Here is a 22,982-nt window from a genome sequence, read left to right on the forward strand (position 1 = left end):
CTCTTTAAATCTCTAAACAGGCTCTGCCTCGTCTCATGCACGCGCACCCTGTGTGAAATGCTGATCCAGTTCCCTAGGAACCCTATCCCCTCCGCAGCCCGTTTCCAGGGGTCAAGTCTCATTGGTAACTAGAACTGGGGTGGAAATCTATGGGTCTGATGTAAGGCCCACTAAAGGTGTGTGCAGGCGTCTTCCGGTCTTTCCCATTGGCCATGGAAAATGTGTATTCGACAAAGGTAACCTCTTTTTCTGGTTGCAGACCTTGATGCATTCACTGTACAGAAATAGTCAAGGAATGCTTAAGGAAACACAGTTCAGCCTACAATTTCCTTGGGAATTATTAGCTAGGATCATTCCTCACTACCCTTCTGTATATTTATGCTGTGCTCCTCACTGGCCTATGTAAGTAACTGACCAGCGATCACGACCCATGCTGCATAACAGAGCACGAGAGCAGGGGGAGGCATTGTTTCTGTTCTCTGGTGAGATGATTTAAACTTGAAACGTAGGAGATGAGCTAGCACATACAATCTGTGGCATGAATATTTATGAACTAGCACACTTCACACCGGCACCTGAGATGTTTCCTTTTCACACTCTTGTGAATGATTGAATACTTGTGGGAAATGAGAAAAGGTCTGTGACTCCTGCTGTGGTCAATAGCAGTCTGTTTATTCACAGGAAGGCACACAGGTACCTTTCTTCTATATTTTGCTTAGCTGGGCTCCTGACAGTACATTGCTGGTCGATAATAAGACTTGTCTCACACTAAATGCACAGGCAGTCCCACTGAAATGATGTCCCCCTGGTTCTGCCATGATCTGCCTCTGTCACAGAAACACACGTCAGTCAGCATTAGCTGAGTCAACAAGAAGTCCTGTGGCACCTTATAGACTAACAGATATTTTGGAGCATAAGCTTTTGTGGGCAAAGACCCACTTTGTCAAATGCACTAGCTGAGTGTTATAGATTCATGGACTTCCAAGCTGGCGGGCGAGGACCGGCCTCCCTTAGACTGACCCCCTACACGGCCTAAGACAGGCCAGAGATTTCACCCAATGATCCCAGCAATTTGTGGTTGAATTAGAAGCACATCAGTCTACCTTCTCGTTCAAACCTCCCTAAACCCCTCAATACTGCTTTTCCTGCTGCAAAATGCAGTGCTCTGCTCCAGCACCTAGAACACAGAGATAATTCCTAGCAATAGGTAAAGCAACACACACCCTTCTGAGCGAGTTCTTTTAATAGGTTAATATCTGCATGCAGAATCTCTTGTACTAAAAGTAAATATTCTCAGTGGTACAAATGTGTATGGGTTTTATTAGCCCAGTGTCCTGTTGAGAAACCTTTAAATTTTTGCTCCCTGGTACGTGTCTCTCTCAGTAAATACAAGGTCCCTGCATGCTGCTGTGTAAATAAGCCATTCAACAGTCTGATTTAATATTATGCCCAGTATGGTCAGACAATATTCAGCTCTGCTCAGCTGGAACTTTGCATGAACCAGTCCCCTTTGCTAACTCATGGCATGTGTGGTCTTTGTATTTAACAGCATTTTGTAGGAGTTCTCCCTGGTAGCCCTAAGAGACAGATTTGTGGGGGGAAAGGAGGACCCATGGAGTGTCTCCTGAAGTATTGCATCTCTGCCTGGCCCCTCTGGGAAAGGTGAAAACGTGGGCTATTGAAGGGTTCTAGGAACAAGGCATTTCAAACCTGATAGACAGGCCCTTCAGCCAGCCCTGGTTTTGCTGGAGCACACTTTTCTCCCCTGGCAGCCCATGCAGAACGTTTCTCTGCCAGCCTTAAGTGTGAGCAAGAGTGCAAAGGAAAGAGACAGGAAATACACACTGGAGCAGGCCCTTTTGCAGCAGGGTGTGCACGGGCAAGGCGGGTAGCTGAGCTCATGCCCAGCATGCTCCGTTTTACCAGATTTGCACACACAGGTAGCTGCGCTCATGCCCAGCGTGCTCCGTGCATGCTCCGTTTTACCAGATTTGCACACACAGGTAGCTGCGCTCATGCCCAGCGTGCTCCGTGCATGCTCCGTTTTACCAGATTTGCACACGTGGGTAGCTGCGCTCATGCCCAGCGTGCTCCATGCATGCTCCGTTTTACCAGATTTGCACACGCGGGTAGCTGCGCTCATGCCCAGCGTGCTCCGTGCATGCTCCGTTTTACCAGATTTGCACACGCGGGTAGCTGCACTCATGCCCAGCGTAGCCCGTGCACACTCCGTTTTACCAGATTTGCACACGCGGCTGCAGGGCTTGCACGCGCGCTGGGGGGGCTGTTTTCGGCGCCTCGCTGACACCCTCCCACGTGCGTGAGCGGCACACGTGTGCACACGCACTTGGAGCAGTTGCAGGCTGGAAGTTTGCTGGCTCCCTTCTTAGCACGGGGCCGCGGCATTGGGGCAGCGGCGGAGGAGGAGTCAGCCCGGCCAGCGGCGGATCTGGCCCGGGCAGGTGCCCGCCCCGCCCCGCCCCGCGCCGGTGGGGAGCTAGAGTGCAGCTAGGCGCGGGTGGGGCGAGCTCCGAGGGGCAGAGCGAGGCAGCCGCGGCCCGGGGGACGGCACAGCGCCCCAGCCCGCTGCCGGGGCCCCGGCCCCAGGAAGGAGCCTATGGAGCCGCTGGGGGGGAACAGCAGCTGTGCTAGAGGTGCCTGCTGGGCGCGGCGCGGGCGGGCTGCGGGAGGGGGTCGAACGGAAGGTGTGATGGGGGGCCGGGGCCGGGGCCGGGGCCGGGGGGTGGGACGGGGAGGAGGCGGGGGGTGTGATGGGGTTGGGGGTCGGAAGGGGGGGGTGTGATGGGGAGGAGGCGGGGGTGGGAGGGGGTCGGAACGGGGGGTGTGATGGGGAGGAGGCGGGGGTCGGGGGCTGGAACGGGGGGTGTGATGGGGAGGAGGCGGGGGTCGGGGGCTGGAACGGGGGGTGGGACGGGGAGGAGGTGGGGGTGCGATGGGGTCGGGGGCTGGAACGGGGGGTGGGACGGGGAGGAGGCGGGGGGTGTGATGGGGTTGGGGGTCGGAAGGGGGGGTGTGATGGGGAGGAGGCGGGGGTCGGGGGTCGGAACGGGGGGTGTGATGGGGAGGAGGCGGGGGTGGGAGGGGGTCGGGGGTCGGAACGGGGGGTGTGACGGGGAGGAGGCGGGGGTGGGAGGGGGTCGGGGGCTGGAACGGGGAGGAGGCGGGGGTGCGATGGGGTTGGGGGTCGGAAGGGGGGGTGCGATGGGGAGGAGGCGGGGTCGGAAGGGGGGGTGTGATGGGGAGGGCGGGGTCGGGGGTCGGAAGGGGGGGTGTGATGGGGAGGAGGCGGGGGTGGGAGGGGGTCGGAAGGGGGGGGTGTGATGGGGAGGAGGCGGGGGGTGTGATGGGGTTGGGGGTCGGAAGGGGGGGTGTGATGGGGAGGAGGCGGGGTTGTGGGGAGGGACTGGGGTTGGAGTGGGCCGGGGGCACCGCCGCACGATCGGGGGTGGGTGGGAACGGGGCTCTGGCTCACGCGATTTGGGGCCGGGCTGGCCCTAGATCAGCCCCTTCCCTTGCGCCCTCCTTTCCCCTAGGGTTAGCAGCGGGCTGGGCGCGCCCCACTCTTCCCTGTGCCCCAGGCCACGAACACCCCCGGCGGCGCGACAGGCGCCAGGTGCTCCCGGGCTCCGGAATTCTCGCCAGCTCTGGGCAGGGGAGAGGCGATTGCACAATGCACGAGGCCCATGCTGGGACCGCAGGGGTTTGGGGCAACGGCTGGGGCTGCCCCTGCTCCCGTGGGGGGAAGCACTGGCCTATGCTGGATAGAGGCTAATGCGAGGTGGAGGGGCATCTCCGCGGATCTCCTGTTGCTAAGCTCCTTCCATGATGGGGATTCCCTGTGACAGCTGCAGTGGGCCAGGGAGGCTGGGGTCCCCCTCACTGGAGGGTTTGGGGAACCGGCTGAACAAACACCTGTAGGGTGGCCTAGGCTGACTGGGCCTGCCTCGGGCTGGGAGTGGTGAGGGCTAGAGGGGCCCCTGGCAGCTCTGTGAGTCTGTAACTTGGTCTTTCCGGCACGAAATGTCTTTGTTGTGGTTGGGAATTCTGAGCAGTGCTTGCCTCAGTGCAGCTGCCCTGCCCCTCAGAGCCCTGGGGTTTGTGCTCCTAGCCTAGGCCTGGGGACCTCCCTGTGACACTTCTCTGCAGGACGGTATGAAGTGGACAGCTGCTGGCATTTGAACTGGAACAATAATCTTGCCTCTTAGCGCCCACTGGGGTCCTTGCGCCAGACCCATGAAGGGCAACCCGGGGAGGTGTTCCCTTGACTCCCGCGGGCTTTGGAGCAGGCCCTTAAAGCAGATGCGTGCTTGAGCGGTGGCTGTGAAAATGTATGTGCAGATTTATTTTAAACTTAATTCTCTGGGACGGATCTGCAGCTGGTGTTAAGTGGTCCTAGCGCTATTGCGGGCAGTGGGGCGATCACAACTGACCCCAGCTGGATGCGGACTTTTAAACTTCTGGAAGGAACCAGAGAGAAGGATGGAGAGGGGGTCAGACTGGGGCTTTTTAGAACTCATCATGGTTTGAGTAACCTGCAGCCACTCTCCTCTGTGCCTTACTGAATGGCTGGGGAAGGACAGGCATAAATAACAATGCCTGGGTGCTGTTTGCAGCTCCGTGTCCCAACCTGAAATTGCAAAAGATGGAAGAGTTGTCTTTGAGGGACAATTTCTCCCCACACCCAAAGTTTTGTAAAAACAAAAAAGCAGTCCAGTAACACTTTACAGACTAATAAAATTATAACAAAAATTATTTTGTTAGTCTTTAAAGTGCTACTGGATTGCTTTTTTGTTTTGATCGTGTATAGACTAGCATGGCTTTCTCTCTGTTACTATCCAAAGTTTTGTAGTTCCTTTTGCCACCTGGAAGGCTCAACGGGAGGTAACAAGAGTGAAGCTAATAAAGCACCAAACAGACCTCTGGCTTCTCACCCTTGGGGGTTTTATACTAGCTCTTTGTATTGAAAGGTGCTGATGTTGTTTGCTCTCTGAAAGGTGCAAAAGCCATGTGAGATGAGGCATTGTGCACCCAGGGGAGCTGGCCTTTGCGTTTGTTCTAAGTCTTAAAAAGCAGAAGAAAGGAGCACATCTAAGCACTGGGTTATATGCACTTGCAGTATGTGCGGGGGGGGGGGGATTTACCAAGCAGCCGGCATTTTTCTTATAAATGCTACTAATCCAAGATAGAAATGACTCAATAGACAGAGCTCAGCAAATGTATTGCATCAGGCCCCGCATTTTGTCCCTGCTGTTAGCAGGGTCCTCCCCACCCATATTTCAACATTTTAATGAGATGGGTGAGCCTGACACCCAGCAGTTGATCGTGCTTCACCCCCTGATGAAATGTCATGCCCCCCCCACTTTGTGCACCCCTTCAATGGAACCCCCCCCCCACACACACAGCTCTGTGGAGGATTGTTCTCTACAGTGTATATGGGAGAGTTGAAAAACATTCAGCTTCCACCAGGTCCTTTGGGTGACAGCTCTGCAGTCAGGGAATTTTCTGTTCGATGACTTGAGCCCGGATTACCCCCACTCCACCCGCTGCAGAAACACCTGCACACAGAGTAGAGACTGCACAAAAGGTACAGCAACTGCAGGCTGTGCCAGTCTTCTCCTTTGAATTCCTCCCAGGGCCTGGGAACGGCTGGGGTGTGCAAAAGGAGTGTCCATGTCCATCCAGCTCCAAAGAACTCCTTGGCTGGGCAAAATCCCAGGGCGAGTTCCTCTTCCGCTGGCTAAGATGGAGGCAGTGATCGAACTGGTAGTTCTGATGTGCACAGTGTAGCCTTTTAAAAGCTGACTCAGCTCTTTTGTTGATCACCTGCGGTCAGCTCCCTAGTGGTGGAACTCTCCTCTGGGCGTTTTCTTCCCTCCTCCGTCTCTGTGTATTTTCTTTGGCGTGGTACCTATGCAGAGCTCAGGGTAGCTAGGAGTACTGCCTTGGGAGCGGTGAGAGTGTGAGAGCCTGAAAGGGAATCTTGGCGATTTCCCCACCCACGCCCATTGATAAGCCTTTGGTGTGGGTGCTAGTTTTTAGTGGTGCGTTACAGAGAGGAGCTTGATTCTTATCTGTTTTCATGCCACTTAATAGTGAATCCCATTTGCACCACTAAGTCCATCCTGCCGGAGCGCAGTGCATTTACCAGCCAGGTGGCGTCTAGGACAACCGCACTGCAGTGGGCATAGGAAGTGGGAAATTTCAGCCAGGGACAAGCCTGTGTTCTGAGGAAAAAGTGCTATGGGATCGTTTACCAGATGGAGCCTCTGAGCCAGATTCACCTCTCCTGATGTCACCACAGTGTGAATCAGGACCTCTGCTTTCAAGGTCCCAGATGACGGACATACACATCCAGTAAGTCTCCCTATGTGCAGATCATGTGCCCATCATTGTGGTATCTGAGTAACATAAATTGCCTGGCAATGAGGCAGGGTTAAGAGTTGAATCAACTCTGCTGGTATTTTAATTTGTGTTTTCAGGAAGTCTCTGTATTGGCTTAACTGGGCCCTTACGGCTCCTTTGGCCTGGCTTCAGAATAATTATGTGGTGTCTCTCCAGCTGGAGTATCTTGCCCTAAATTCTGTTGAATCGAAAAGGTCGTGACAAGGATCTGAGGGTCTGCCCCTCGCTTCTGTTACTTTGGCAGTGGCGGTGGCTGGAACTCCAGGCCTCTTTGAGCTCCTGTGGGAGTGCCACGCTGTGCAACTGTGAGGGAGGAGAGGGGGCCAGAACCGCAGTCCAGGGGGCGTTACGGTCTCTAGGCCACACCCCTTCTGTCCTTGGCCCTGCCCCCTTCTGGAGTCACAGAGTTGGGCCCATCTCCCGCTTTGCCCGGGGCCTGCGGTGGATGCCAGTTTCGCTGTTGCTTATAGAGTACAAAGGGGCACAGAAAAGAGTCTCAGCTCAGATTGTCATATGTTGTATGTACTCTGATGTCAGTGTCTTCTCTGGAGGAGATTTTGTCTAGGTCTTACCAGAAGTTGTGGGCACAGGGCTTGGCCTGCCCTGGATGGTGCCATAAGGGGTGGCTGTGAAAGCGAACAACAATCATATAAGGAGAATAATTTTTTTGTGTAACCTGACATAAGAATGGCCACACTGGGTCAGAGCAATGGTCCATCTGGCCCAATGTCCTGTCTTCCGTCAGTGGCCAGCCCCAGGTGCTCCAGTGGGGATGGACAGAGCAAGCGCTCATGAAGCGACCCATTCCCTTTCACCAGTTCTTGGTGTCTGAGCAACTGTAACTGGCTGGGATCAGACCACAGATAATGTACAGCACAGAAGGAAGCTTTGCCAGGGGTTGTACGCCTCAGGATTCTCTCATCTGGCAACGTGCATATTTCAGGACCAGGGAGTCCCAGGGCTGGGGCCCGGCCCAGTATCTTCACGCCAGAGTCCAGCAGCCAGGCCAGAGTCAGCAAGGGTTGGGATGGGCCAGCCAGTGTCGAAGTGGTAGCTGGCAGCATGGGGCTGGGCTAGAGCCCCATGGCAGCCCTGGGGAGCTGAGGCTGGGGCTGGAGTCCCTGGCAAGCAGGAGGCAGCTCCGGGAGCACTGGCCACCTGGTGATGGACTGCCCCCGGGTCTAGAAGATTCTCTTGTTTGGGAGGTACAACCTGTATTCTAACCTTTAACTTAGGTATCTTCTCCTATAAGGGTCAAGTCATTAACCCAATTAAATTGAGCTCTGCACTTTCTGCATGGCAGGTTAGAGAGCTGCCCCGCCGCACTGCGTGTGGGAGAGCTGGGGGGAGGCGAGCAGCCACTTAGGGAACTTGGGGCCGGCGGGCGAAGGAGCAGCAGCATGTGGAACTCCTGTTGAAATGTAAATGGGCTAAAAGCTGGGGGTGATTTGGGCCCATGTGGGGGGAAGGTTAAAGAATGGCAGTGAGTTGGGGCTGCAGGGGAGCCAGGGGGGTTAAAGCCTGGCCATGGGGATTCAGGTTGGCAGTGGGTTGAGGCCATGGGGTGTGGGGGAGTTAAGGCTGGCTGTGGGTTGGAGCTGCAAGGGGGGTATGGGGTTAAAGCCTGGCCATGGCTTGGGGCATCTGGGGGTTATGGCTGCAGCGGGTTGGGGTTGCAGGGGGGCGGTTAAAGCTGTATTGAGTGGGAGCTGTGGGGAGATGGTTAAGGCTGCGGTGGTTTGAAGCCGGGGCAACGGGGGGCGGGGTTAATCATGGCGGAGTGGGGGAGACCAGAGTTCTGGCACCTTTTTTTTCCTAAAAAAAAAAAAGTACTACAGGAGAACAAATGCAGATAGCCACAATGATGCCCTTTGCCCTTCAGATGTAAGCATCCCTGAACTGTGCAGCAAGTTTTGTTTCAAGGTGCCTTGATAACTAGCTCTGGGCAGAACACAGATTTCCTGCCCCACAGTGAATGTCACAGTTCAAGAATTTTTCTGGTGATCTCCCAGTGGGGATGAAAAGGCAGATTGTTAACATTTGTTTGCCTTCTGAAGATCTGCAAACACTAGTATTTGTTTTGTTTTGTAGCCATGTTTGTCCCAGGATCTCAGAGGGACAAGGTGGGGGAGTTCATAGCTGTGACATGGACCAAGTTCTGCTGAAGAAAGAGACAAGCTTTTGACCTTATACAGTATCTCCACCAGATACTTAAGCTAGTGACAGTCCTGCCAAGAGAATAATTATTTTGTGTAACTCATCTGACCTGAGGAAGAGCTCATAGTAAGCTCCAAAGCTTGTCTCTCACCAACAGAAGTTGGTCCAATAAAGCTGTGACCTCACCCACCTTGTTTTGTAGTATCCTGGGACTGACACAGCCACACCAGCACTGCAAACACCGCTGTTTGAATCATGGCTGGTTCAGAACTCAGTAAATAGACCTGTCCTGTCCAGCAGGGATCCACACCGTTCATTCTTGAGCAGGTCTCCGCGAGCTTCCTGGTGCCCAGATCTTAGATACTATATGAGGGGCCATTAAGAGAAGGTAAATCGAAGGCCTATGTTATTTTCTAATAGGGAAAATGTCAAAATTTGTTTAATTTTTCCCCTCCCAGGTGCTGGTGGAGTCATTCCAACCTGGCAAATGCTTTTTAATGCTTTCCTCCACGCTTCAGAGGAGCGTTTTATTCAATAAAAGTTTTCCTTCCCGTTACAATGCTCATTCTACGTAGTCAGTGGTCTTCACATGTCTCATAGGAAATCCCACCTCTCCTCTGCCCCATTTCTGAAGTCAGTGCCTAATTTAAATAGCTAATGCCTTAGGCTGGATGGTCCCATGGGGGGATGCACAGGGGACCGTACGCACACTGCCCCCCAGCATCGGCCCTTCCCCTGCACTTAAAAGCACTGTGTTGCTTCTGGTGAGCGTGGGGGCAGTCCCACCCGCTCCCCCGGGGTGTTATGAGGATAAATACACTAAAGATTTTGGGGTGCTCCCATAGAATCATAGAACACTAGAACTGGAAGGGACCTCAGGAGGTCATCAAGTCCAGTTCCCTCACATACTATCGGGGGAGCACAGAAGCACCTTGAGCAGAGAGATTTTTTTTGCTCATTTTCGGTAACCCCTCGACTTCAGAGCAGCAGCTTATAAGATGAAGGGCATGAGAGTCCAAGAACCCGGCCCTCAACCACTTTTGTCAAGGCTGCCTAAAGAGCGAGTGGCAGGTCTGAGCCAGCCCACAGACAGCGATTCGGGGCCCCAGGGCAGAACAGTCTGTGGGCATGACGCACGGACAAGCCACACCCACACAAACGCAGTCACCTGACATTTGGATGGGGGGGCACCTGGGCTGGCTGGTGTCCAACAAGCTGTGGTTGTGCTATGGGAACGCTCTTCTGTCACAGCCAGGGCTCCCACGTGCCCCCCTGGTAGGGTTGCCAGCTTCCCACTCGTGCAAACCCGACGACCCTTGCCCTGCCCCTTCTTTGAGGGCCCACTCACTCCATTCCCACTTCCACTGTCACTTGGGCTCCCCTCAGCCTCTCTCAGCATCACCAGGCTAAGGCAGAGGGTTGGGATATGAGGCGGGGGAGCAGGGTGCAGGATCTGGGAGGGAGTTTTGGGTACAGGAGGGGGAACAAGACCAGGCCGGGGAAGGGAGTTTGGGTGCAGGAGTGAGTGGGAGCTCTCAGAGGGAGTTTGGCCGGGGGTTCTGGGCTAGGGCACGGAGGTGGGCTGCAGGAGGGAGCCCAGAGGTTCGTGCTTACCTGGGGTGGCTCCCGAAAGCAACCAGCACATCTGTCTGGTAGGGGCTCCAGGGCGAGTCAGGTGGTCTCCGTGCACTGCTGCCCTCGGGTACCATCCCCACACTCCCATTGGCCACAGTTCCTGGCCAGTGGGAGCTGTGGGGTCAGCACCAGGGTGGGAACAGGGCGTGGAGACCCCCTGGCCCCGAGGGCCAAAGAAACAGTGCTGGCTGCTTCCAGGAGTGTCATGGAGCGAGGCTGAGCAAGAAGTCTGTCTTAGCTCAGTGGCAGTGCTGGCACTGAGATTAGGATCCTGGATGCCAGTGCTGTATGCCAACCTCTACCCCACCGTCCCTACAGAACACATGGGATAGAGCCACGCCGAATCTTCTCACTAACTCTTCGTGTGTGTTTCCCTTGTCCATTGTCCTGGCAGGTTCTCTGGTTACTGTTTCTTGTCCTCACCTGGTCGTATGCCAGGTGATCAGAGATGGCGACCTGGCCACCTCCGTCCATGAGAATCTCAGTGCGCACACCAGCTGGTCCACGCAAGTACAAAGCAAATACGGATTCTACATTGGCTTGGCCCTTGCTGTCTTCTCCAGTTTCCTCATCGGCAGCAGTGTCATCCTCAAGAAGAAGGGGCTGCTGCGGCTGGTGGACAAAGGGGGCACCAGAGCAGGTATGGACGGACGTAGGAGTGGGGGTTAGGAAGAGAGTTTTTTCTGCTCCCAGAGTCAGATGCATTGCCCAGCCTCCCATGAGGAATGAGGCTGGAGGATATGCCTTATGGGCTTTGCTGTTGGTGCATATTTGCATCTGAAGGACATGCTCACCGGGAGTGAGAGACCCTCTCATTCACCAGGGACTCGTGGAAGAAGTGTCATCTCTTTGTGTAAATAAAACTGGAGGTGGGACTCAGTGGTGCTTCCCTCTGTTGCTGGCCCTTTGCCCAAGAGAGAATTTCACCCTTGCAGAATGGGTCAGTACAGTCAAATGGGATTGCATGGTTCTGTTCTGCTGCTTGTATTGAAGTTAGTGGGGAAGTCTGCCACTGGCTTGACCAGTGTGTCTGTCCTGATACGACAGCTTAGAGGGTATGACCAGAGCTTGAGCAAGAGGGGTGTCTGTGAGAGCATGTGGCGGTGGTGTGCCTGGTAGGGTGGCTGGGAGGTACTGCATGCAGGCTCTGGCTGAGACATGTATATGCGGGATTGTGTTGCACAAGGGGGATGGGATGTGCTAGGGTGAGATTATGCAGCCGGTGCTTGAGCAAGGGAAAGCTTGTAAATATTGCATCACTTGAGAGCAGTGTGCGGAGGTGGTGCTGGAGTGGGGTTTGTGTCAACATGAAGCTCCGTTTGTGCATGGTTGGGCACGTGAGTGCAGTGGGGTTGCACTGGTGTGCGTGTGCGTGTCGGTTGGCTGACTTGGCATGCATAGATGGAAGGCCAATGTGCGTGCATGCGTGGACGCCTATCTGTGGAATTTGGGGGTGGGATGCTTTGCACGCGGTTCAGTTACACAGTGCACTTTATCCCATTGCTCTAGTATCTCAGAATTAACGCCTCAGCTGACATTTCAACCTGCACACCCAGCCAAGCTCATGTAACTACCAAACAGTAACATCTAGTGAACATATGTCATCTGTTCATCTCAGAGCTTTGCAAACCAGGTCTGTGGCTTTGTCCCTGTTTTATGGGGGGAAACTGAGGCAGTGTGTGGCGCACTGGCTTGATTAAGGTCATCCACCTCCACAGGTGGGGATCTACCCCTGATGGTGACTGCTCCTTGCGGAGGTCTGGCTGTATGCAGCAGCCAATGTTGTAAAGTTCAGGGGGGTATTTTGGGCTAGCTCTGCTCAAAGTAATCTTAAGAATTTAACAAAAAGAAAAGTATTTCATCAGCTTCCCCCCATTCATCCCAAAGAGGCGTAAACTCGGTAGTGGTTGCAGGAATTTTCCTGCCATTTTCGGAGTTGAAGCATAGAAAACTTCAGCTCAAAAGCTGACTTCCTGAGAAAGTGCTGAGCCTGGAAAAAAAATGGGCTTCCCAAGGGAACCTTCTGCCTTTAGCTTCCCCAAGGACCTTTGCATGTTTTAATTCTAGCAAGAGCGTTTCCCAAGTGTTCTTTGTCCACAGCTCACTCTCTCTTTCCTTCTTGCCGTCCAGCCTTTCTAGCTAGGCATTTATACCCCTGCCATGCTCCCACCAAAATCAGTGGGAACTTTTGCTTTGATTTTAATGGGGACAGGATTGGGCTGTCTGAGTTCTATTTTGAGGCTAAGACTTGCTCCAGAGTTCCACTTCCCACACCTATTTGATCCTCTTAAGTCTTGCTCTTTATAGACAACCTGCTGGACCACAGATGTTGCTGGACAAGACTGTACTGGATTTAAGAAGTTCATCCTGTTTTAGCCTTGTCTTTTAGGATTTTACTGACATGTTTATTTTTTTGCCTCCTTCTAAGCTGTTTTCCCTGTTGCATTCTTCTGTAGCCATTTGGCATAGCCCCTCCATAGCTTGGACCCTGCTGTGTCTTGTGGTCATGGCTTTTTTATCTAGCAGTCCCTAAATGTCTGTGTTTTGCTTTTCCAGGAGACGGTGGTTATGGCTATCTTAAGGACTGGCTGTGGTGGGCCGGGCTGTTGGCCAGTAAGTGCTGCTATTTGCATTCCCATGCACTTAGGGCTCCTAAAAGGTTTAGAAAGTAGAGGCATAACCAAGGTGGTATTTTAGCCAGTTTCTCCAGTGACTCATAAGGTTGTTCAGTGCAGGGTTGCTGAGCAGAACTGCTGTGTGCAGCTTTCCTTGCCGTCCCATTGCAGCCTTTCTGGATTGCTCAGAGAGCGAGTCTGCGTGGTTGTCCCTGGTTGAAAGTACGAAAAGCTGCAGTTATATGAGGACAGCTGGCTGGTCCATCAGTGTCCAAGACACTGGATAAACCCTGCTGAACTACCAAGGTCCGGGAAAGCGCCCAGCTACAGCAGTAGGTAGCAATTCTGGAGGCATCTGTCACACCTCCGTAGCGAAACAAAAAGCAGTCAAGTAGCACTTTAAAGACTAGCAAAATAATTTATTAGGTGAGCTTTCTTTAATTACTGTTTTTGGTTCTCTATGCCTTAAATATTGAGTCTGTTCTGGTCTGGCTATGGTCTGAAGAAGTGGGTCTGTCCCACGAAAGCTCACCTAATAAACCATTTTGCTAGTCTTGAAAGTGCTACTTGACTGCTTTTTGTTTTGATAGTGTATAGACTAGCACGGCTCCCTCTCTGTTACTATTCTCCGTAGCTAAGATTGGGTAGAGATTTTTCACGGAAAGCAGGACTAAAATTCCTCTGATGGGATTTAATCTCCAGGTTTGGACCTGGAGCCATATGGAAAACACTTTAAATCTACATGGCAGTTTTTCCCAGATAAATATTTACTATATTTACTCACTCTTTGTAGCAGCAGCAGCAGCTTGGCCAGGGCTGTCTCCCTTTCCTTGGGTGAGGGAGTTACTCCGGCTGAACAACCACAGTCTCCACACACTGCAAACTTCCCATATTGGGCAGAGGCAACTTTTAACATGTTCAACCTAGAGGCACAAAGAATTGTTCCCCTTATGCAGGATAGACTAGCAAAGCTATGGCTCAGCAGTAGAACTGCTCAAATCCATTAACAGGTGCTTCAGTTAATGACTTGGGCTCCTCCTTGCGAGCCTGTCCTAGCCCTTGCTAGTAAAAGGGGTTGGGAGAAGTGCCAAGTGGATGCCCAAGATGTCACAGAATCCTAGGGCTGGAAGGGACCTCAGGAGGTCATCTAGTCCGGCCCCCTGCTTCAAGCAGGATCAACCCCCACTAGGTCGTCCCACCCAGGATCTTGTCAAGCCGGGACTTCAAAACCTCTAGGGATGGAGAATCCACCACCTCTCTAGGGAACACATTCCAGTGCTTCACCACCCGCCTGGTGAAGTAGTTTTTCCTAATATCCAACCTACTCCTCTCCCTCTGTAACTTCAGACCATCACTCCCTGTTCTGCCATCTGACACCACTGAGAACAGTTTCTCACCATCCTCTTTAGAGCTCCCCTTCAGGAAGTTGAAGGCTGCTATTAAATCAGCCCTCAGTCTTCTCTTCTGTAAACTAACAAACCTCAGCCTCTCCTCATAGGTCTTGTGCTCCAGCCCCTTTAATCATTTTTGTTACCCTCCACTGAACCGGCTCCATCAATGTCAGAGACCCAGAGCTTGTAGCTCTGCTGCAGAAGCATTGGCTGCCTCTGATGAGCCGCCTTGGTTAATCAGAGCCAAGGCTCCACCTGGGAGACACGACGACTCTAAGGGCTGCAAGGTGTGGAGGGTGTGTTTAAGGGCTGCCCTGGATAGCTAATTATGAGTCATGGGAGTGGCCAAGTGGCGGGAAAAGAAAGAAATAGCACAGCTAACAGGTACAGCTGATTTGCACTGGGCGTTAGCTGCTGATCCTGTCCCTCCTGCATTGCCCTCAGGATTGCAATGGTGCATGTCACTCGGCCGTGCTAGAGGAGGTTGGGCTAACAGTGACAACTAGGGAGAACCCCAGTCTGCGAGCTTTGGATCTGCACTGCAGATCCTGAGGAGTTGGATGGTGTCTGGAAGCCCAGATCCATCTTCCCCCAGCACATGGAGATAGACCTCTCCCCGGGCATTTGGAGCTGGGCACGGATTCAGCTTTTCATTCAGTGGGATGCTTGGTTTGGGGATTCACTTCCACACCGAATCCACAGTCCCTCCAGAGTGTGCAACTTCCTGCAGGTCCCCCTAAAGTGAAGCTCCCGCCTGGGCAATAGTTCTCACTGGGGTTGTTTTTGCCCAAGAGACCCTGGCTCTGTTTATGCAGCAGCAGGGCGGACAGCTACCACAGCAAGTTGAGAGGAGGGCCCAGCTCTCTGCCCTGGAAGGGGTTGGGCCAAGAGCAGAAGGGACAGGACTTAGGGCAGTGAGCTTGAGAGGCCACCCCGATGCTCCCTCAGAGCCACACGTGGAGTGGTGGCAGAGGGCTTCACAGTGTTTCAAAGGGGCCAGGAGGTTCAGCTGCCACTGCTACTACTTTGGAGATCCAGGCCCCTTTGAAATGCGGGACCTGGGGCCAACTGCCCTCTTCGTCCTCCATGTTGGTGGGCCTGACGCTTGGCATGGAAACAACCCCCCCACCCCCGGGTGATTTCCTGCTCCTTCCCCAGCTCAGCCCTTATCACTCTGAAAATGTACAATGGCCTTCACCAAATACACCTTGTAACTCACTGGCTGTTTGTTTTTCTCGTTTGCGCAGTGGGTGGAGGAGAAGCTGCCAACTTTGCTGCCTACGCGTTTGCGCCTGCAACTATCGTCACCCCCCTTGGCGCCCTGAGCGTGCTCATAAGGTGATTTCTAGGTCTCTCTGCTTTTAGATGCAGTTCCTTTTTCTCCCGGATGGCCCAGCATGATTTACTCTGCAAGAAGACACCTGAGTCCTTGCTACAAAGGAGGCAAATAGCTGGATGCTTCTCTCAGCGAGGAGTGGTGTGCAATGTATGTTAACTGTGGATTAAATAACAGAGAATCAGGCCAACTAGAACTGGAAGGGACATGAAGTGGTAATCAGGTCCAGGCCCCTTCCCTCACAGTAGGACCAGGCACCATCTAGACCATCCCTGAAAGATGTTTGTCTAACCTGCTCTTAAATATCACCAAGGATGGTGATTCCACGAGCTCCCTAGATCAGTTATTCCACTGCTTAATCATTCAGAGAGGAAGTTTTTCCTAATGTCCGACCTAAATCTACCTTGCTGCAATTTGAGCCCATTGCATCTTGTCCTATCAACAGAGGTTAAGGAGAAAAAATCTTCTCCCTCCTCCTTGTAACAGTTTTTTAGGTACTTGAAAGCTGTTTATTGGGTCTCCCCTCGGTCTTCTCTTTCCCAAGCTTAATAAACCCAATTTTGTCATAGGTCCCTCATAGGTCATGTTTTCTAGACCTTTAATCGTTTTTGTTGCTCTTCTCTGGACCTTCTCCAATTTGTCCCCACCTTTCCTGATAGGTGGTACCCAGAACTGGACACAAGACAATCCCTTTTTATTTCTGTGCACTATATTTGCCCTTTCCTGTCTTCTGGAATCTCCCTTGTCTTCCATAACTTTTCAAAGATGATAGCTAATGACTCAGGTATCTCCAGGTGACTGGAACGTGGGAACAATGTACAGTACAGTAGACCCTCAAGAAGCATGATTTCCATTGGTGCTTAACTGACATTAACATGAGTTAAGCGCAAATTGAAACTGCCCCCTTCCCCCGCAACACCTGGCCCCCCCGCAGCTGGGGAGCCCAGTGCGCGGACACTGCTGGCAAGCAGCTGTGTGCCCCCTAGCTGGGAGAAGCTGGGGGCTGCGTTGTTGCCCCCTCCCCACTTCTGGCAGCTGGAGCCGGTGGCCGTGCCACTCCTCCCAGGAAGGGGAAGTGGGTGGCTGGAATGGCGGTGGAGTAGCAGAGCTCTGCAGAGGCTTTAGCTGCCGGCTCCCACATCCAGGGGAATTCCAGGGCTCTTCCCCCCGACCTCCCCCACCAAGTTATGCAAAATTTGATTTACACAGAGGTTGCCCAGGACGCAACCTCCGTGTAAATCGGAGGTTCTTCTTCGAGTGTCCCCGTGGGTGCTCCACATTAGGTGTCGGGCTCGCCTGGCGCCGCAGATCGGATCTTCCAAGCAGTTGCTGCCGGACCGCGCATGCGCCGGTGCGCGCCACTCCCCCGCGCGCTCCCGGCCACGTGCGTGATCCGGTCCCCGCCAGTTCCTCTTAACCGCCGTCGGCTGCAGACGGAATCCGAACTAGGCTAAGGCCAAGTAGCGTATTCAATGGCTTTAACTGTTTTTTCTTTAAAGTTTTTCAAGTACTTAGGCTACTGCAAGTTAGCCGGTTGTTATTTTTCAAAAAAAAAAAAAAAAAACAACAAACAAACTACAAGCGGGACAGCTTCAATCCAGTCCCAGTAACAAGCGCCGGAGGCCAGGAGCATAGGGCCATCAGCCCTCCTGCTGCAGCAGGCCATCAGAAGGGGAAAACAGCACAGAGAAGGTGCTAAGTACCCGTTTAACAACTGAAAGACTCACCAACAATGTCCTCTTCAGGATTTAAAAAATGTGAGTCCTGCCGAGAGGTGCTGCCAGCGTCTGATGGGCACAGTCTATGCATAAGGTGCCTTGGGGAGTCCCATGTTGCACAGAAATGCTCCTTCTGTGCTAAATTAACAGCCAGAGCAAGGAGAGACAGGGAGATGCGGCTTGAAATGCTGCTTTTCGACAAGGCCCTCCAGCCAGACGTGCCGGAGCGGCCGCAGCAGGAGGGACCCTCCGGGGCCCATAAAAGGAAAGCTGCCTCCCTCACCCCATCAGCGCAAAAACGGAGGAAAGTCTCCCCAGCCCGATCTCTGCCGGCAACAATAGCGAGCGGGACGGGAGGAGCGAGCAGCCCCCAGCCGCAGCAACAGCTGATCGGCAGCGGCACGGAGAGCCACGTGGAAGCGGCTCAGCCTCCGATAATCAGCCAGCCGCCCCGCACCGCAGGCAGGGCGGCCGCTAAACAAGCGCCGGTACCGGCGGCACCGCAGGCAGCGGCACCGACCCCCGGGGAACCGGCGGTGCAGAGCGCGCAGGCACGCAGCCTGCAGGCACCGGAGGACACCGCACGTGCGGCACCGCCCTCGAGCGTGCCGAGCTCGGTGCGGACGGGGCCGGGATCCCCTGTACGTCAGGGGGCGGAGTTACCTCCTCAAGGGAGGGGGAAGGCTGCACACAAGAGGAGGCATTGCAGCCCCTCTCCGCACAGGGCTGTGGAGTTGCTTTCTCACAGCCCTCCGCTTATGTTGCAGACTCCAACCAGAAGGCAGGGGTCCCCCCTAGCCTACCCGGAGCCCCCTTCTCCATTTTTACAACCAGCCTCACCCTGGCTGGGACCACCTTCACCCTTCCTGGGGTTTGAACCGCTGGACTATTATGCAAAATCGCTCTCTCCAGCCCTCCCCCAGACGCAGAGGGTACGCACCAAGGGAGTGGTCTAGGTCACCTTCCCAAGAACAGTGCCTATACTGCCATGGTCGCCCCTACCACGCGGGGCATAGACACCATCGGCTATCTACTAGGGAAAGATCCCCACAAACGATCTCGTACCCCCGAGGGCAGTTGTGACCGGGGACAGAGACTCAAGCATCTCAGGGGGGACTGGTTATGGAACCCCGAGATTTTCCCTCGCAAACCTCTAGTGAGAGGGTGTACCATCACCAGCAGGAACCGGAAGGGTCCAGAGAGACGTACCCCAGCGGTTCCTCGCTCTCCTCCCCGGATGAGGCTACGGCCCCGGGGGACGTCCATCCTCCGGACGATCTCAAACAGTTCCAAGAGCTGTTTTACGAGGGTGGCCTTCACGCAAGGCATCCAGACAGCTAAGGTGCAAGAGAAACACCATAAGCTCCTCAAAAATCTGAGACCTCCGGCCTCCTCCAAAATAGCAATACCGCTTGATGACGCAATCTTGGAGTCTGCCACTATGATATGGCAGACTCCTGCGACTATTCCGCCTGCCCACAAGAGAGCGGAAAAAAACAAACAAAAAAAAACAACAAAACTTCGTGCCGACAAAGGGCACGGAGTTCCTGTTCAGCCACCCACAACCAAATTCCTTGGTGGTGGAGTCGTCGCAATGTGGGGGAACAGACAAACATGCCAAAAAGCTAGAGCTGTTGGGCAGAAAGGTCTACTCCTCCTCCACTCTACTGTTGCGAATGGCAAATTACGCAGCGCATCTAGCGAACCATAATTTTGACAACCACATTAGGTTAACCTCCCTCATGGACTCGCTTCCAGAGGGCAAGAAACCAGTGCTCAAGGCCATCATGCAAGAAGGCTACGCGGCCTCGAGGATGGGAGTTCAGATCGCCCTGGATGTTGCGGACACAGCAGCACGCTCCACAGCTACGGCAGTGGTGATGCTAAGGGAGTCCTGGCTCCAGACTTCGGGTATACCAAGGGCCTGCAGACAGAGATAGTCGATCTTCCCTTCGACTCGCAGAAGCTGTTTGCTGAATTAACTGACTCGGTCCTTCATTCCAGTAAAGATTTAAGAGCCACACTTAGGACCCTGGGGATTTATACCCCTCCATACAGAAAGAAATGTACTACCCTGAACAAAGATGGTACCAGTACCAGCCACAGCGTCCCCAGTACCACAGGGGTTACGAGCAAGGGCGACATCAACAGCACCAGCAGTACAGAACTCCCAGGCGTCGTTCCCAACAGAGCCGTGCGTCCTCGGGGCAGGGCCAAAGGCCACAAGTTTGACACACAGATCCAGGGCTGCGCCATCACTACCATCGCAAGGTCATCCGAAGCGGTTATTCCACCATCGCCTCCGACCATTCTATAACCAGTGGCAAAGGATCACCACAGACAAATGGGTGCTGGAGATCATAGCCACGGGGTACACCATCCCCTTCCAGTTGCTCCCACCACCATGACCTCCACCCAGGCCCCACCTCCAGGAGGCCTCCCACGTAGCGAGGCTCAAGCAGGAGGTAGACCATCTCATGCTCATAGGGGCAGTGGAAAGAGTGCCGGAGCAACTGCAAGGGAGAGGGTTCTACTCCAGGTACTTCCTCACGGGGAAAAAGACAGGAGGCGGGAGGTCCATCTTAGATTTCCGAGGCCTCAACCGGTACCTGCGCAAGCAACGCTTTCGGATGATCACAATCGCCTCCATCCTTACGGCACTAGACGATGGAGATTGGTTCGCAGCCCTCGACTTATAAGACACGTATTTTCACATAACTATTCATCCGGCTCACCTACGATTCCTCTGGTTTTTCATGGTAGGCAAAGAACATTTTCAATACAAGGTCCTACCGTTTGGCCTCTCCTCGGCCCCCAGAGTCTTCACCAAGCCCTTGGCAGTGGTGTCAGCCTACCTGCACAGACAGGGGGTATTTATATTCCAGTATCCGGATGACTGCCTACTCAAAGGGGCCTCGAAGGAGGAGGTACTACGCATGATATGCGTCACAGCAGGCACGTTCTCTTCGCTCGGCCTGGTTATCAATCTGACAAAATCAAAGATAGACCCCACACAGGACATAGAGTTCGTAGGGGCTCGCATAAATTCTATTACAGCGAGGGCGTATCTACCAGAGACTCGCTTTCGGGCCGTCGGCTCCCTCGTGCAAGTCTTCACCTTCAGCCCTACGGTGCTGGTTCTGACGTGCTTACAGCTGCTGGGCCACATGGCAGCAGCGACGTTCGTAGAACAGAACGCCAGGTTACACATGCGCAGCATGCAGCACTGGCTGGCGAGCGTATACAACCCGGCAGCACACACTGTTCACAGGGTGGCGTCGCCCACAACAGAGGTGCGCAAATCCCTGCAATGGTGGGTAAACCCCGAGAACCTGCTAACAGGGGTACCCTTCCACCAACCACACACATTGGGTTTTCTTACTACAGATGCCTCCCTCATAGGGTGGGGAGCACACATGGGCGAAGAAGTGACGCAAGGGCTGTGGTCCTCCACGGAGCAGTCACTGCACACAAATATACTGGAGCTCAGAGCAGTGTTCAACACCTGCAGACACTTTCGAGACCATATAAAAGGCAAAGTAGTCGGGATCAGTATAGACAATACCTCCACCATGTTTTATATAAATCGGCAAGGAGGAGCTCGGTCCCGTGCCTTATGTGCAGAGGCAGTCCGGTCGTGAAACTGCTGCATCGCCAACAATATAACCTTGAAAGCCTCGTACTTCCCAGGCGCTCACAATGTGAAGGCAGACCAGCTGAGCACGCGTTTCGCACTCACGCACGAGTGGCAGATCCGTCCCGATCTGCTGCAACCGATTTTTCATGCATGGGGTTTTTCCCCAGATAGACCTGTTTGCTACTCAGCACAACAAGAAGTGCCCACGATTCTGCTCCAGGGCAGGACTGGGATGGGGGTCCCTGAGGGACGCCTTCGCGATCTCATGGAGGGGCCCCCTGCTTTACGCTTTCCCTCCCACAGTGCTGATCCACAAAGTGTTGCAGAAAGCCAGGAGGGAAGGAGCCTGAATGATCCCGATAGTCCCAACGTGGGATCGACAGCAATGGTTCCCCCTACTCCTGCGCATGTCGGACCGGCCACCGATGCCCCTTCTGGTGGCGCCGGATCTGCTCACGCAAGCCCAGGGGTCCATAGTGCATCCGCACCCCCAAGGCCTGCGACTACAAACGTGGTTAATCCATGGCTCAGCTCCCTAGAGAGCACATGTATGGAGGAAGTGCAGCAAGTCCTAGAAAGTAGCAGGAGGACTTCCACCAGGAAGACCTACAAGCAGAAATGGACTCGCTTTACGGCATGGTGTTCTACCAAACAGCTAGCCCCCCTTTCGGTGCCTATACCTGTAATATTAGAGTATTTACTGGACCTCAAGAGAGGAGGACTCTCGCTATCCTCGTTTAAGGTCCACCTTGCCGCCTTTTTGGCATTCAGACACGGAGAGACAGGGCACACGGTGTTCGCCCATCCCATGGTTACCAGGTTCCTTAAAGGGCTGGTAAACCTATACCCCCCTCGGAAACCGCTTCCACTTTCGTGGAACTTGGACCTGGTGCTTAATGCGCTAACGGGACCACCGTTCGAGCCTTTGGCCACGGTTTCCCTCTGCCTCCTTATGATAAAGACGATCTTTCTTCTCGCAATCACGTCAGCTCGCAGGGTGAGCGAGCTTGCGGCAGTTATGGCAACGCCACCCTGCGCTGTTTTTTCCAAGGAGGCGGTAACCATACGGCTGCATCCAGCCTTTGTTCCTAAAGTTTCTTTCTGAGTTTCATACTAATGAACCTATTGTTTACCCTCGTTTTATCCAAAGCCTCATAACTCTAACAAAGAGGCACGCCTACACCTCCTGGACGTGAGGAGGTGCTAGCTTTCTATATAGACAGGACCAAGTCCTTCCAGAGAACGGATAGACTCCTAGTCTCTATCGCTCCCAAATCAAAAGGAGAATGTCTCTCTTCGCAGAGAATCTCGAAGCACATCGTATCTTGCATAGAAATGTGCTACAAACTCAAAAAGACTCCTTTCCTGGCCATGCCCAGGGCTCATTCCACTAGGGCGGTGGCAGCATCAACAGCCCTTTTTCAAGGGCGTTGCGCTAAAAGACATTTGCAGAGTGGCGACCTGGTCATCCTGTGACACCTTCGCCAAACATTACGCCCTTCACAGGGTATTCCAAGAGGATACCCGTCTCTCGACAGCGGTCCTCTCGGGGACAAGCTGCACATAATCCGATTACCCACCTCCTATCTTGGGTTACTGCTGGGTAGTCACCTAATGTGGAGCACCCACGGGGACACTCGAAGAAGAAAGAAAGGTTACTCACCGTAGTAATGGTGGTTCTTCGAGATGTGTCCCCGTGGGTGCTCCACTACCCGCCCATCCTCCCCGCTTCGGATCTCTGTTTAGTGTTTTGCAGGAGCATCCGAGGCGGTTGGTCAAGGAACTGGCGGGGACCGGATCGCGCACGTGGCCGGGAGCGCGCGGGGGAGTGGCGCGCACCGGCACATGCGCGGTCCGGCAGAAACTGCTTGGAAGATCCGATCTGCGGCGCCGGGCGAGCCCGACACCTAATGTGGAGCACCCATGGGGACACATCTCGAAGAACCACCGTTACTACGGTGAGTAACCTTTCTATCTCTGTGTGTCGGTCTGAGCCATAGGCTAGCAGCCATTTGAAAGTTTTTATAAAACCCCTGTCATCTCTTCAGCTCCCTCTGCCCAGGTTTTCAT

General features: G+C 53.9%; 1 protein-coding gene across 1 annotated transcript in view; it reads left to right on the top strand.

Annotated features, from left to right (window-relative positions):
* The first annotated feature begins 2,529 nt into the window (after positions 1–2,529).
* The window catches only part of NIPAL4 (NIPA like domain containing 4), a 32,065-nt gene continuing 11,612 nt past the window's right edge, over positions 2,530–22,982 (top strand). The window contains exons 1-4 of the mRNA XM_075009321.1: positions 2,530–2,654; positions 10,610–10,855; positions 12,772–12,828; positions 15,469–15,559. Coding sequence (XP_074865422.1) covers positions 2,618–2,654; positions 10,610–10,855; positions 12,772–12,828; positions 15,469–15,559 — 431 coding nt within the window. The 5' untranslated portion in view covers positions 2,530–2,617. The remainder of the gene's footprint in view (positions 2,655–10,609; positions 10,856–12,771; positions 12,829–15,468; positions 15,560–22,982) is intronic.

The sequence above is a fragment of the Carettochelys insculpta genome, chromosome 15 (genome assembly GCF_033958435.1).
Source record: "Carettochelys insculpta isolate YL-2023 chromosome 15, ASM3395843v1, whole genome shotgun sequence".
In the NCBI taxonomy this organism is placed as follows: domain Eukaryota; kingdom Metazoa; phylum Chordata; order Testudines; family Carettochelyidae; genus Carettochelys; species Carettochelys insculpta.